General features: G+C 37.4%; 1 protein-coding gene across 1 annotated transcript; it reads left to right on the forward strand.

Moving 5' to 3' along the window:
• Positions 1-646: 646 nt before the first annotated feature.
• On the forward strand, positions 647-14571 carry LOC308262959 (arylacetamide deacetylase-like 2; the record flags this gene model as incomplete). The annotated part of the gene is made up of 5 exons (XM_080695736.1): positions 647-784; positions 2315-2537; positions 9168-9237; positions 10185-10356; positions 13969-14571. 5 exons carry the CDS (start codon positions 647-649, stop codon positions 14569-14571), a joined length of 1206 nt encoding a protein of 401 aa, XP_080551862.1.
• Positions 14572-15633: the final 1062 nt, after the last annotated feature.

Consider the following 15633-nt stretch of genomic DNA (forward strand, 5'->3'; position numbering starts at 1 on the left):
CAATGCCCAGTACCATAAATAAATATGATATTTATATTTTCTGAGATACTTATGATAAGCTTGCTGGTACATCAGCCTATTGAGAAGTTCTAACTTGATGAATGATAGAACTTAAAAAAGTCTCTACATGCCCTATCTTTGGGTCTAAATCTTGATTCACCATAAGCAAGGTTTCTTAACATAGTTAATCATTGATGCTAATGGCAGGAACTTGAATTTTGACTAAATACCAACTAACCCCTTTTCCAGATCTCTTCTTAGAAAATGGTGCAACCGACCACTCACAAAATTTTGCTCCAAGGTTTATTCAGTGCTTTTATATAGGCTCTGATCTAAGTCTTAATAGGTACACTATACTCTGCTGCTCCTGATATCATAGGATAAAGAAACATTGTAGGAGTTTTTCACCGTCTCCTAATAATAGGTGTTTGGCCTGATGAATTACAACATCTGTTTCAGACTCTGTGTTTGCAAAACCAGTTACTACTGGTGCCGTCATATTTAAATTAAAGATCAGCTTCATGTTGTTAAGACGGTTACATTACTAGAGAAGGCTCCCAGGCTACATATGCTCTGCTGACTATCATTCAATATTTATGGAAAAAGTTTAATCTCAGCACTGTGAAGAGGCTGTAAAAGGGGCATTATGACATTCAAGACTCTCTGTGTGGGGCTGTTTTTTGCTCTTTTTTTGACTCATATGTATACATCCATTCCAGACAATATTGAAGAACGCTGGAAAGTAATGGCCTTGAATGCAGTGGCTAAAACTTGTATATTTATGGTAAGACTAATATTTATTCTTCTTTTGTGGAGATAGGAATGTCTCATTGATTAAAATGAATACTCATGAACTTTTTATTAATATCAATTTGAAAGAAATATTGCTTGTTTTTTTAGAATAAATTAACTGAATAATATTAAGTAAATATTAAGTAAATATATATAATATATATAATATATATAATATTAAATAAATATTAAGTAAAACTCTTTGCATTTGTGAAAACAGGATGAAACAGAATCTATGCCTAAACAAAAGGCATCCATGTACCATGATACTCATAAAAAAAAAAAACTTGGTATTGATCAAAGGAAAAGTGGTGGGGTTTATTTATTAATTTGACTTTCACTTGAATTTTCAAAGATAACAGTCTCATAATTATTATAGAGTATACAGACATTTATTGTTGTTGTCTCACAATACTTTAAGATAATTATGGGGCTATGTTATCCTTGAAAATTCAAGAGAAAATCAATATCAGCAATTCAGAATTGAATATGAACAAAAAATTCTTTGGAATCATTGAAGTAAGAAAGGCTATTTCGTGTACTTTGACCATGTAACTTTTAAGGCTTTTTTTTTTTTTTTAGTAAATTGTTCAATGATTAGACACAAAGGTTCTACCTGGAGTGGTTGGTCAGAAAAAACAAGAAGGGTTTTTGTCAGTGGCGACAAATATGGCATTTAAGGGAAGCAGCAGGGACAAAGGGTATTAATCTATTTAGAGTTGAAAACCAAAAAATTTGGATCATTAATTGTGTGGTCATATGAAGATATTTTAAAGTTGGGATTAAATGAAATATTAAATTTGTTTTAGTTCACTCATTTATCACTGTGACCAAGATACCTGACAAGGACAACTTAAAGAAAAAAGTGCTTATTTAAAAAAATACATTCTGTCCCCAAGCTATACTCCCAGCCCTATTTTTATTTTTATTTTGAAATAGGATCTTGCTAGGTTGATGAGAGTCTCACTACTTGCTGAAGCTGTCCTTGAACCTGCAAACCTCCTGTCTCAGCCTCCTGTCTCAGCCTCTCAAGTACTGGGATTACAAGCATGCACCACCAGGTCCAGCTTCAACAACAGTTTTTAGAAAAAATGCCGGTAATGATGGTTTTGTAATGAGATTACTTTAGTCTAAAATACTGAATACTTGAGGTTTTCAAAGAATGTAATTAGATCTTCACAATATTGGTTGAAAATTATATTCATAAATATTTTACTTTTGGAGTTTATTTGGGGGGCTCTTTTTTCTCTTTTTTGAATTTATTTTTTATGCATTTGATGTTATTTAAGGATCTAGCTGGGTGTGGTAGTACATACTTATTATTTCAGTACTTGGGAGGATAAGACAGAAGGATTATAGGTTTAAGACCAGTCTCAGAACCTATCAAAACCCTATTTCAAAACAACAACAACAAAAATTTGTCAGTGGTGTATCTTGGAAGTAGTAGAATATCTATGGATTCAATCCCCATTACAAAAAATATTTGATTTTATGTGGATTTTTTTTTTTTTTGCTCCTACAGGCTACCTGTCTTGAAAAAATAGGTATTATGAAGTTTGAAGAGTTTATTGACATGATATTCAGACTGGATTATGTTCAACCACTATCAGATGAATACATTACAGTGGTGGATACGGCCTTTGCCAATATCCCAGTTCGTCTGTACTTGCCAAAAAAAAAGGCAGAAACCCCGAGGCGAGCTGTGATCTATTTTCATGGTGGCGGTTTTTGTCTTGGAAGTTTCAGTAAGTTCATCATTTATAAAAAGAATTATTGACTGTCCATTTTTACATAAAAACTATTTTATATAAACATGCATATACATACATGAATGCATAGACATAAACATGCTCATATAAATATGCATAAACATGCATTCAAATATCTGAGAGCTAATCGAGCTATACATAGACCTATGTCTGGCAGATAGCATCATGGAGATTTTGAATTCTGATTTAGTTTTGTTTTGGTAAGTATTTTATTCACCCCTTTCATATTAAATGAACACATATTAAAAAATTAGGGCATGAACAAGACTTTTGCGGGTGGGGAGATCAGAAGATATTCAGGAACATAATGGCAAATCAGAAGCATGTGCTACTGGTTGCTACAAGATCAAGTTTGTAGTTACTGAAACATTAATACAAATGGTAGTGAAGCTTAGAAGGCAGCTTCTCATCTTGGCTTTAAAGGGGAAATGCAAAACAGAACAATAGAACAATATAATAAACCCTTCCTGTGAAGACTAAGGTTCCTACTGGCCTCTGGTGATATTTCTAAAGGGCATATATTGAAGATTCAAAACAAAAACATGAATACATTTACCTTTATAAAAACTTTTAAAAACATCCCCATCATAAAATCGTGCTGATATATGGGGAGCCACTGCTTTATTTAAGTAAAATAATAAATTAAGTAAATGAATGGAGATGAGAAACTTCAACAAATAGCATGATTCTTCTTCCCCCACCCATTCTTGCTTTCTCTTTTTCATTTGGTTCTAAAAAGTTTGAGAAGTGTAGAAAATATATGCAATATTGCAATCTACTTAGCCAAAAATTAATAATGAGGTTAGGCTATCAGAAAACAATTAATGGTATGCAAAAACTAGATGCATATAAAATGCCTAATAGGTAAGGCTGGAATTCTGGCTTTTTTGGTTTTCTCCTTGTTAGCTTTCTGACCACTAACATAGGAAAAAAAAAATCTATACTGTCTCATGAAAAGAAAATGATTTAAGTGACTTACACAGAGTTTAAACACTTTTCTTAGTTGAGTGGCACAGGGTATATCTGAAGATCACACAGGCTCCTTAACTAAGGAAAGATTGTTTCCTTGCTTGCTTATTTTTAATAGGATAAGAAGCCGGGTGTGGTTGTACATGCTTGTAATCCCAGTACTTGGGAGGTTAAGACAGAGGAGTATCGCAGGTTCAAGGCTAGCCTCAGCTACTTAGGCCCTCTGCAACTTAGTGAGACCCTGTTTCAAAATAAAGAATACAAAATAGGACTGGGGGATCCCTGTTTCAAAATAAAAACTAAAAAATAAGGCTGGTGTTGTAGCTCAGAAGTAGAATGCCCTGGGTTCCATCCCTAATACCACTCACACACAAAAAAAAATTAAGATAAGAAAAACTGAATATGTGCTCTTCCAGTTCTGGGTTTAGGCAGCAGTGTACGCCTTAGTAACTTATGTTTGCATTTTTGCTCACATCTCTTGCTTGATTCATTTGGTTCAACTCTGAAAATCCTTGGAACAGTATGGGCACGCTTTACATTTTATCAAATACTCAAAATTCACAGGGTAGAAAAAATAAGTAGCAATACATGGTAAGTTAACAGGCAAAGGTAGAAGGCCAGGGAAAAATAAAAACCCTCTATTGTTCTCATTTTATTCTTTTTGCAGTTTATAAGGCAAACAAAAATATAAAACTGCGTAACTTCCAATACTGAAATGGGAATCTCAGCTCTTTGACCTTAGAAACAGAATCTCTGTACATCTTAAAACTCATCCTCATAGGCAGCTGTTGATTTTATAATCCTCCTTACAAATGTGTGACATAGAAACATAATTATGAAGAGCAATTTGAGGAGCTGGCAATATGATGTAAAACTCCTGGAGAGGACCTGTTTAGAGGTGAATGTTATAATATCTAGGGAAGCAGATGTTCTGTATATCCTTCTGGAAGTCCCCATAAAGACTGCTTTCCCTTTTAAAGATAATGAAAGAACCTGAGAAAGTGAATTCTCGAACACACACTATGGCAAGGAAGGAAAGAATCCTTTTCTACTGCAGTAAGATTTAAAACCTTAAGACTGTGATTCTCATATTTTAGCCCTTCAGAATTAGCTGAAGGGATTATTAGATGAATCCTTGGGCCCCACCTACAGATTTACTGTTTCAGGAAGCCAATGGCCGGGTCTGAGAATTTGTGTTTTTAGTTGTTTCCCAGATGTTGCTGATATCAGGGCAGCACTCTATGTTGTTGCTGGTAATCAATGCCCTTTCTGGGCTGAGAAATCCCCCAAAGCTTCCAGTCAGCTCTGCCTCTCATTCCTGTCAAATAATCATTACTCGAATCACATAGGCCACCGAGTCCCTCCCAGGTTGCCAGAGAGCAAGCTTATTATTATTTCAGAGGAAATGGAGGCTTCAGACTTCCGGGAAGATGGCGACCGAGAAAAGCGGGGCTTAAGAGTCCCGCTAACAACCAATCTCCATTACCACAAAAAAAGCGCCTTTCATAGCCAGAAAACACCATCACCAGAAAAACAAAAAACCCACCAGGCTCCAGAGAGAAAGCGGACTGAGAACAGAGCTCAGGGCCACAGAGGAGACACACGCGCCCGAGGACGCGGCAGCAGCGCCATACTGCCGGCGGCAGCGGCGAACTCAGCGGACGGCTACAGCAAGCTGAGGTGAGCCGATGCGGAACAGCCAGGCGGGATCTTTCGGCGCAGACAGCATTTAAAGCTCCCAGTGGCTGAGCTCAGCACACGCTGCAGGGATTCAGAGTGGAAATCAAAACCAGAGAAGAAAAAATACGTCAGCCTCATGGCCGAGGGCGTGGCAGAGGCGCCATATAGCCACCGGCGGCGGCAGCAGCAGTGAATTCACCGAGTCCAGTACAGCTACATCTACGTACTCAAGAACAGTGAGTCAAATTGCGGGCCACAGAGGAGAAATCCCAGTATTGTGCCTCCTGGGACTTGACCCAGTGAGGGAGTGGTGGTGGCAGAGATATCACACCATAGGAGAGCGTGCAACCTGGCACCCCCCATAGTTTAAAGCAGCCTCTATCGACTCCCTGGGTCGGAGACTCTGTGATACAACCCAGTAAAGGAGTAGTAGGGTCTGAGATAATACAGACCCGAGATCCAGAGCACCTTAAGTGAAGCCATAGTGACCCAAGGGAAGAACCCAGAGAAGGCACAAACCTCCGAAATCATGGGAAAGAGGAATAACACTGAAGTAATGAATGTGCACAACCCCACAACATCAGAACCCGATAAAACAGAAAATCAGAGATTTCTAGAAGATCAAATCAGGAAAATAACTGTAGAAATAATAGAGGTGCTTCGAAAAGAACTCAGAGAGAGCCAAAAAGAGATAAAGGATGCAATTAATGAAGTAAAGGCCTCAATTCAAAGCACAAACAACCGATTAGACCACATGGAGAACAGAATCTCGCTCTTAGAAGATGAGCAATCCAAAAATGAATGCATAGTTTCTAATCCAGAAAAAGATATCCAACAGCAGGAATCTGACATTGAAGAAATATGGGCCCATCTTAAGAGAGCTAACCTAAGAATAATTGGAATAGAGGAGGGAAAAGAAAGTGATACCAAAGGGATCAACAATCTCTTCAAGGAAGTAATAGCAGAAAATTTTCCAAATATAGAGCAAGAGGTTGATACACAGATCCAGGAAACTTATAGAACTCCCTTTAGACAGGATCCGAGAAGAGGATCCCCACGCCATATAATTGTCAAAATGACCAATGTGGAAGCCAAGCAGAGAATCTTAAAGGCAACAAAAACAAAGGGCCAAGTGACATTCAGAGGCAAACCAATTAGAATCACTCCAGACTTCCCAAACCAAGTCATGAGAGCCAGAAGGGCTTGGAGTAACATATTCCAAACTCTGAAAGAAAACAACTTCCAGCCAAAAATTTCCTATCCAGCAAAACTTTCTATCAAATTAGATGGAGAAATAAGAAGCTTCCATGACAAACAGAAACTGAAGGAATTTATGTCTTCAAAACCAGCGCTAGAGAAAATACTCAAAGAGATTAACTACAAAGAAGAAAAAGGTAACATTCACCAGAACCAGAGAAACAAGAGTTTCCATCCAACAGACAACTAAGATTGGTTATCTGTGGAGATTCATTATTTATGTTAGTCTTTTACCTATCTCTAAATTGTATTGTTTGCCTTTATTGTTGTTAATTTTTAGGATTTCTAGTTGGAATATTAATATACCTTCAGATATAGCATTTGGAAATATTTTATCCAATTCTATTAACTGTTAACTCTGTTTACATTGTCTTTGGATATACAATATTTTTTTTTATTTTTTAGGGAGTTTGTATATTCTTCTGTTGCCTGTGCCATTGAAATCATATCCAAGAAATCACTGCCAATTTCAATGTTGTGAGGTTTTATGACCCAGATTTTCTCCTAAAAGTTTATAGTCTTAAGATTTATATTTAGGTCTTTTATCTAGTTTGAGTTAATACTTGTATGTGGGATTAGGTAAGGGTCCAATTTTATTCTTTTCCATGTAATTATTATTTTTCAACAATATTTAGTTAAAAGATTAGTATTTCCTCCACCAAATGTTCGTGGAAACCTTGTCAAAAATAACTTGACAATATAGGGAAGAAGTTAGCTCTAGGCTTGTATTAGAACAGTACTACACTGTTTCAATTATTGTAGCTTTATATGGTTTGAAATCAGAAAATATACATCTTCTAGCTTTGTTTTTGCTTCGAGATTGTTTTGGGTATCTAGAGTCCATATTCCATTCAGGATAGATTTTTTTCTGAAAAATAAATATATGATAGTTTCACCTAAAAAAAAGAAAAAAAATATTCTCTGGTAAGAAAGAAAGCAAAAAGAAATATTGAAATGTTATCTTTAAGTCATCAAAAGCTTGGTATCAGACAAATGAAACTGTTATGTGAGATTATCATTTTTAATTTTGGATAAATTGCTATAATACTAGATGTCAACCACTAAGCCAAGCATGGGAGGGAGGGATGGGGAGAGAATGGGGTGGGGATCGGGTGGGGGCTGACTGGGCAATGTGTGCATGTATGTCTACAAAAGTTTGTATCCCACTATGATGTATGAATACAGTGCACCAATAAAAAAAAAATAGTTTGCAAGAATTTCACAAAAAAAAAAAAGAAAAAAAAAAACGAAATGGAGGCTTCAAGGAATTATGTGCCCTCAAATTCCTGAACCTTTTATCTTTTCCTCAATCTCTCTCTTCTATAAATTTTTCATAACAGTACCATCCCATTTCCTCCTAATACTTTCAAAGAAAAGATCTCCTTTCTTTTCCTCCTCCTCATCCTCCTTATCCTCTTCCTCCTCCTAGTCCTCCTCCTCCTCCTCCTTTTCTTTCTCCTCTTTTTCCTCCTCATCCTCCTCGTCCTCCTCGTCCTCTTCCTCCTCCTAGTCCTTCTCCTCCTCCTCCTCCTTTTCTTTCTCCTCTTTCTCCTCCTCCTCTTCCATCTCCTCCTCCTCCTCTTTCACCTCCTCCTCATCTTCCTCCTCCTCCTTTTTTATTTGTATTACTTGGGATTCAACCTAAATGCATTCTACCTCTGAGCTATATCCCTAGCCCTTTAAAATTTTTGTTCTGTGTTGAATTAGGGTCATTTGCTAAGTTGCTATGAGTCTCACTAAGTTGTTGAGGCTGTCCCTGAACCTGCGATCCTGTTTCAGTCTCCCTACTGGTGAATTTACAGGTGCGTATCACCACCTCCCAGGTATAAGGACATTGGTCTTTTTACCTTTCCTGAGTATCAGTAATGGTTCTAAGCCTATTTTTTACTTTATCATTATATTCTCCATCACACCTCAGTCCTAAAGTTTTTGTGTGTTTGTTTTAATTTTAAAATGAATCATTCTAAACATTTTATGGTCCAGTTATGAGAAAAATCATCCTCAGCTATCCGTATACTCCTATTCTGATTAGCCACTCATTATTTTCCTTTTGAAATATGGCAAAGTAAAAAAAAAAAAATGGAGGTTTAAGGAACCCTGTTACCGAGCATTATTGTTTTAGAAAGGCAACACATAGCTATTTCTTTTTCCTCTGAATTCTGAACCAGTTAAAAATGGAATTCAGATAAGTGAAAATCAAAACAACATCATATTTCTAATAAATATTTTGAAGAATTTAGGTTTAGGTGCTGTGGATATGTCATTCTCAAATTAGAGACCCAGCATGGCCCTACAGATCAATCATCCATCTTCTCTTGATGAAAGTGGCTGCTTAGGCAGAACAGAGCAGAGTAGAATGTACCAGGCCACAAAAGGACCCAGGGAAGACCATTATGTACAGACAGAAGATGGCAAGAGAAAATTAGAATGGATTGAGCCTAGGTTGTCCTCTCCCAAATACCAACTGGCAAGGTCATGTTTTCATCCCCGGAGAGAGGCTGATGGATGAAGCCCCATGTGTCTTGGTGATTTGGGTCTCCCTGTCTGGAAACAGGGATGGAAAATAAAGGTTCCTATATAACATTCACAAGCTACATTTTTTCTTTGTTCATCACTATAACTGCTTCATTTTAATGCATTTTAATCATAACTGCATTTTAATTATGGGGAGTACTTTGAAATTTCTTTTCTTCATTTTAGAACAAAGAGCTTTAGACTACCTGAATAGATGGACTGCAAACAAACTTGAAGCTGTCGTTGTAGGAGTGGAGTAAGAGAATGATTTTCTTTGGTTATTTTGATTTTTGACTTTATCACATAGAGGTTTGATCCAATTCCTTTTTTCTTTCTTGGTACTGGGGATTGAACCCAGAGCCTTGTGCATGGTTGGCAAGCCCTCTACCACTGAGTTACATATTCAGTCCCTAGAGGTTTAATTTCCAAATCATCTCTACTTCAAAATAATTTTAAAAATTAATATATTTTGCTTCTCACCATTGCAACATAGGAATCTTTTCAAAAGAGCTCAAGTATCTCATTACTTATTCTTCTATGATTATAGTAATCTCCAACTTCCACCTTAGGGTGAGCTTGAAGAAACTCATTTGGGGAAACACTTCTGTTTTAAACACATAAAACTCAGGTTCAAAGGCCCTAGATAGGGGGAAGTAAAGTAAACGTTACACATTTGGAATATTGCATTGCATCAGGGCTGATTAGAAAATGTGTAATTTTAAAATAACGTTTGTTTGGAATGCTATAGCTGTCAAAGGTTGGGATAATTCTTAGAAACAGTAATTTCACATTCGGAATCTTTTCAGGAACATACAAACACCTTTTATTTGGATCTTCTTTTTTGTGTGTGTATGTGTAGTACTGGGGGTGGAACCAAGGGGTTTTTTTCTATTTCCAGACCTATTTCATACTTTATTTGAAAACAGGGTCTCACTAAGTTGCCGAGAGCCTCACTAAGTAGCCGAGGCTGGCTTTGAACCTGTGATCCTCCTGTCTCAGCCTCCCAAGTGCTGGGATTACAAGTGCACACCACCACGCCCAGCTGCATCTTCTTTTTAATCAAGAGGTAGTAGAAAATTTGAGCTTGTTTTGTGGAATATCAAACCATAGGATCTGATGTTAAAGTGCAAAGGGCCTCACCTTGGTAGGCCACTGCCCCCTGCGCAGGTACAATCTTAAATGCTTTCTTGTTCTTGTTTAAAGCTATCGGCTAGCTCCTCGACATCACTTTCCTGCTCAGTTTGAAGACTGCAGCGCCGTGGTCAGGTTTTTTCTTCAGGACAGCACTCTTGCAAAGTATGGAGTGGATCCCACCCGAATCTGTATCTCAGGAGACAGTTCCGGAGGCGCCTTAGCAGCAGCAGTGACTCAGCAGGTATGCTATGTTTGCCTGAGAGGTGGGGAGGAAAGGTGGAGGCTTGTTTTCTCCCCATGAAATACTCAGTCCTTTAAGCAACTTTGCTGAAAAGACCTTTCTTCCCAGTGAATTACTTCTGTCAAAATCAAATTCACTGTACTCTCCATTTTCTGAGTCTACTGTTCCATTGACCAGCATATCTCTGTTCCTATCAATGCTATGTTTATTTCAACCTTGTTTTTTTAAAAAAGTTGTTTTTAGTACTCCATATCTTCTGCATTAAAATATTAGGATACCTTGCCAATTTTTTTAAAAAAGAGAGCCTAATTGGATTTTGATTGGAATTTCGTTAAGTCCGTAGATTTGGGTAGGATTGACATCTTAATATCTGAGACTTTCAACTAATGTGTATAGTATACCTTATTTCTTATTACATTCTCTCCAATTCCTAGCACTATCTTAGCCTTTTAAATTAGGGAATTGTAATGTTGAAATTGAATTGGGGATCGCAAAGAAGGCAAGAACCAGGCAAGTTATTAAAAGCCTCATTAATCAACCTGCACCTTTGGGTGAAGTCTGCCAACCATAGGGGAACGGACAGATGACTGAGCAGCAGAGTCACAGCTAGCACGGCAGAGAGGAAGTTAGGGTATTTATGTAGCCGGTTCTCGGGATAGGGATAGCGGTATGGGAATGCTGGACTTCTCGCGACATCTGAAATCCCATGACCTCTGGAGTCTCCCCATGATGTAGGGAGTCTCGGGGCATCTCTGCTCTGGCTTCCCGGGTTCCACCTCCTGTCTCCTCTGTAGGGGGTCCCACAGGGGAAAGGAGGGACCTGACCTATCAAGAATCATGCAAATCATTTCTCAAATTTATTCCTAAGTTATTTTGGAAAAATAGCTTTATTTAAAATATTTTCCCATTACTTATTGACAGTACAATAGATTTTTGTATTCATCTTTTATTATAATATCTCCTATAAGTTCACTTATAATTCTAGTGATAATTTTCAAGTTTTCTATGAATTTTGTTTTGTTTTGGATTTTGTTGCAGTCCTAGGGATTGAACCCAGAAGCATTCAACCTCCGAGCTATAACCCCAGCCCTATTTATTATTATTTATTTTGAAACAAGATCTCACTAAGTTTTAGAGGACATAAATAGCTGAGGCTGGCTGTGAATCTGTGATCCTCCGGTCTCAGACTCCCAAGTACTAGGATAAGAGTGTGCTACCTCGCCCAGCTCTTATGATTTTTTTATACCATCACATCTTCAGTGACTAGATATAGTTTTTATTTGTTCTTTCTAATCTTTATGCATTTTTGCTTTCCTTTATTAGCATACAAGGAGTAATCTGTAGTACAATATTGAATACAATTGTCTTATTTTGAATCTTAGAAGGAAATTGCTAAATATATCATCAATAAACATGATAGTTAGCTTTCCTTAGATTAAAAATGTCATTTTTTAGTCCTAGTTTGTTGATTGTTTTTGCCTAAATGGGTATTGACTTTGCCAAATTCTTTTAACACCTTTATTAAAGGAGATAAGCAAGCAACATATTGTAATGTTGAAATTGAGCTGGGTTGTTGCAAAGGAGGTAAACACCAGCCAGGTTATCAAAAGCTGCTGTTTTAATCAAACCCAGTGCCTTTGGGTGAAGTCTGCTGCTGGTGGAGGAAGGGACCAATAACCAAGGAGCAGAGCCATGCGGTCAAGCAGGGTCACGGTTGGTCAGCAGAGTCATGCAGCAGAGAGGAAGTCAGGATATTTTATAGGAATGCTGATTCTCTCATGACATCTGTAGTCTCACAACCTCTGGAATCTGCCTCGTGATGCTTGGAGTCTCAAGGCACCTAGATTCTCACGATATCTCCACTTCTGGTTTCCGGGGTTCTGCCTCCTATCCCTGCTGCGGGGTTTCATGGGGGCAGGGAGGGACGCAACCTATCATGTCTCCTTAATTTTTTAATGTGTATATTATGTTTGTCAACCTTTAAGTATTAAATTATACTTGCATTCTAGACATGAGCTTTGCTTAGTCAAGAAGAATTACAAGACATTTATTACAGGCATGGCAAGGTGTCTGTTCATAACTTTTGGACAGCATTCAGGATCTCTACATCAACAAAACTGGTTTCAGATAAAATGTAAGATGAACTTGCTATACGGCTTGGTAGAAGACAAAGTAAAATAACCTCAAAGAGGTCTATTCTCCACTTGTCACTACCCAACCTACTCGACACCACATGCCAGCAAGATCCTTCAAATGAGTGCACATTTAAACACACAACAAACTAGTGCAAATGGGAAGAAACCGTGGGTATCAACTAATGTAGTGGCTTGCATACTTTATTTTGACACTGAAACTCTTATTTTTACCCTAAGAAAATTTACACATACCTCTAATCAGGGGGCTAATGTAGATTAGACTATGATGAAAAAAAGCCCAGAATATAGAACTAAATGTGAGACCTTCCTATCAGTCACATTGGGCTACACAATAGGGCTTCATGTGTGTGTGATGTTACAGATTAATACAGGTATATAAACATATGTACACATATGTATGTGTATTTATATATATGTGTATATATATTTATGTATTTTTCATGCATATATGTATATGTATATGTGTGTGTGTCTAAACTTCTAAGTGTTCCCAGGATAGAGCTTTGTCATCACTTTTCAGATGATCTTAGACCAAGTTATACTTTCCTAAGACTAAGACCTTTCAGAATATCCCATGGTTTCATTTCCCTGCCCTTCTTTATTTTATTATATCAGCAACTTCTTTAACCAGCCCATTATATAACAAAACACACTCTTGCTGATCAGCCTCAACATGTCTCTGAGAAGTGAATTTACAGATTGAGTCCACTGTCATGCATGCCTCTAGAAGCAGCAGTAACTGATGACACATGTTTGGAATCAGGCAGAGTTGTTTTTCCTGTATGGTTAGAAAGGCTGTGGGTGAATTCACTCCATTTCCTCTTTGTGTGTATAGTCAACTCAGGGTTCTGAGTCTGAACAAATGAGTCTATAGAATGCATATCAATTTACTCTAGATGTGTTATATTCAAGATTGTTTTTTCCATTATTATTATTATTATTTTTGGTACTTGATATTGAACCCAAGGGCATCCTACCTCCGAGCTACACCCCCAGTCTTTTTTTTAATTTAATAGAAAGTCTTTAAAAAAATTTTTTTTTTGAAGCAGGATCTTGCTAAGCTGCTGAGGGCCTGGCTAAGTTGCTGAGGCTAGCTTTAAAGCTGATATTCTCCCATCTTTCCTGCCCAAGTATTGGGATTACAGGTTGTACTGCCATTGACTTTTGACAAATACCATCATTGTATGTTTTTCTCTCATCTCTTCCTTTTCCTCTCTGTGCTTATATCCTTCTCTTTATCACTATTGTTCTTTTTCACCAATAATTGCAAAAATTTAATGTTTAGAAGTTTCTACATTTTTCCATGTCAATAAGAGATATTATAAGTATTATAAAATAATTATGATATATAGCACAATTTTATGCAGAAACATTTATCTCATTGTAGCTTAAATAATTAAATTCCATCTCTTGCTATTTTGGAAACATTTGCCTTACAGGATATCTTATCTTTCAGGTGCAGAATGATCCTAAAATAAAACATAGAATTAAGATACAAGCTTTACTTTACCCCATTTTACAGACAATTGATATTTACTTGCCATCTCACCGAGAAAATGTGCATGGTTTATTTATTACAAGGGACGTAGGCATAAGACTTTTAAGTTTATACTTTTCCAAAGATGAAGCACTGATGCAGGCAATGAGAAGAAACCAACACATGCCTCTGGAGTCCAAACATCTGTTTAAGTTGGCTAACTGGAGCACTCTTCTTCCTGAGAAGTACAGAAAGGACCATGTTTACACTGAGCCCATTCTCGGAAGGTCTACATTTTCACTGCCAGCACTTATGGATCACAGAGCATCACCCCTGCTGGCCAACGATTCCCAGTTACAGAACTTGCCACTAACCTATGTTCTGACCTGCCAGAATGATCTCGTACGAGATGATGGATTTATTTATGTCTCAAGACTTCGAAATATTGGAGTTCAAGTTGCTCATGTCCATATGCAGGATGGAATCCATGGAGCTTTATCTTTCATCACATTACCATTTTATCTACATCTGGGTGTGAGGATAAAGGATATGTATGTTAATTGGCTGGATAATAATTTATAAATATAAACTGGGTTCTCTGGCACAAGCCTGTAATCCCAGTACTCCAAAGGCTGAGATAGGAGGAAGACAGGTTCAAGGCCTGCCTCAGTAACTTAGTGAGACCCTGTTTCAAAATAAAAGCCAGGTGTGGGGGTGTGATGATGTACACTTGTAATCCCAGCATTTGGGAGGCTGAGACAGGAGGATCATAGTTTGCAGACAGCCTCAGCTACTTAGTGAGGCCCTTTGCAACTCAGGGAGACCCTGCTTCAAAATAAGTAATAAAAAAATAGGGCTGGGGTGTTGCTCAGAGGTAGAATGCCCCTGGGTTCCATCCCTAGTCACACCCAATAAATAAATAAATTAATTAATATAAAAAAAGCAGAAAAGGCTGAAGGTGTAGCTTAGAGGTAGAATCCCCCCACTACCAAGAGAAAAAAAAGAATTTAGAAATACATAATATATATAAATGTTTATATATTATATATATATATTTTTCCTCCCACTGAGATGATGACTTAGGAAATTTGACACTGCATGCCATACCACATTGTAGTTCTCATAACTACTTTTTTATGATACTGAATCTAGTTCCATTTCTTTTTTATTTAATATACTAGATACTTGTTTTAATCAGAAAAGAAATTGGAAGTCTCTGTGTTATAATAGCCTGCTGTAGCTATCAATATTCTTACTACTATCATCCAAAATGACTGACTACCCAACTTAGAGAAAGGAAGGTTTATTTACTCACAATGTTTTTGTCATTTATTTATTTATTTATTTATTTATTTATTTTGAGATTTTGGGGTCAGTCCATGTGAGACCAGGGTCTGAAGCTCAGGGCATGGCAGTGGGAAGTAAGGAGAGGGAGATGGCAAGGGCTCTGCTAGCTCATTATGAAGGCCAGAAGCCCAAGAGCGCAAGCCAGGTATCTTGGGCCACCTATAATCCCCAAGGCCATACCCCCCAGGAGCCCACCTTCCCACATTAGCTACACCCATATTCCCAGGAAATCACCCAGCTAAATCCATTACAATGGATTTATCTACTGATGAAATTATAATACTCATGATTTAACTA

Source organism: Muscardinus avellanarius (genome assembly GCF_963383645.1).
Source record: "Muscardinus avellanarius genome assembly, chromosome: 5".
Lineage (NCBI taxonomy): Eukaryota > Metazoa > Chordata > Mammalia > Rodentia > Gliridae > Muscardinus > Muscardinus avellanarius.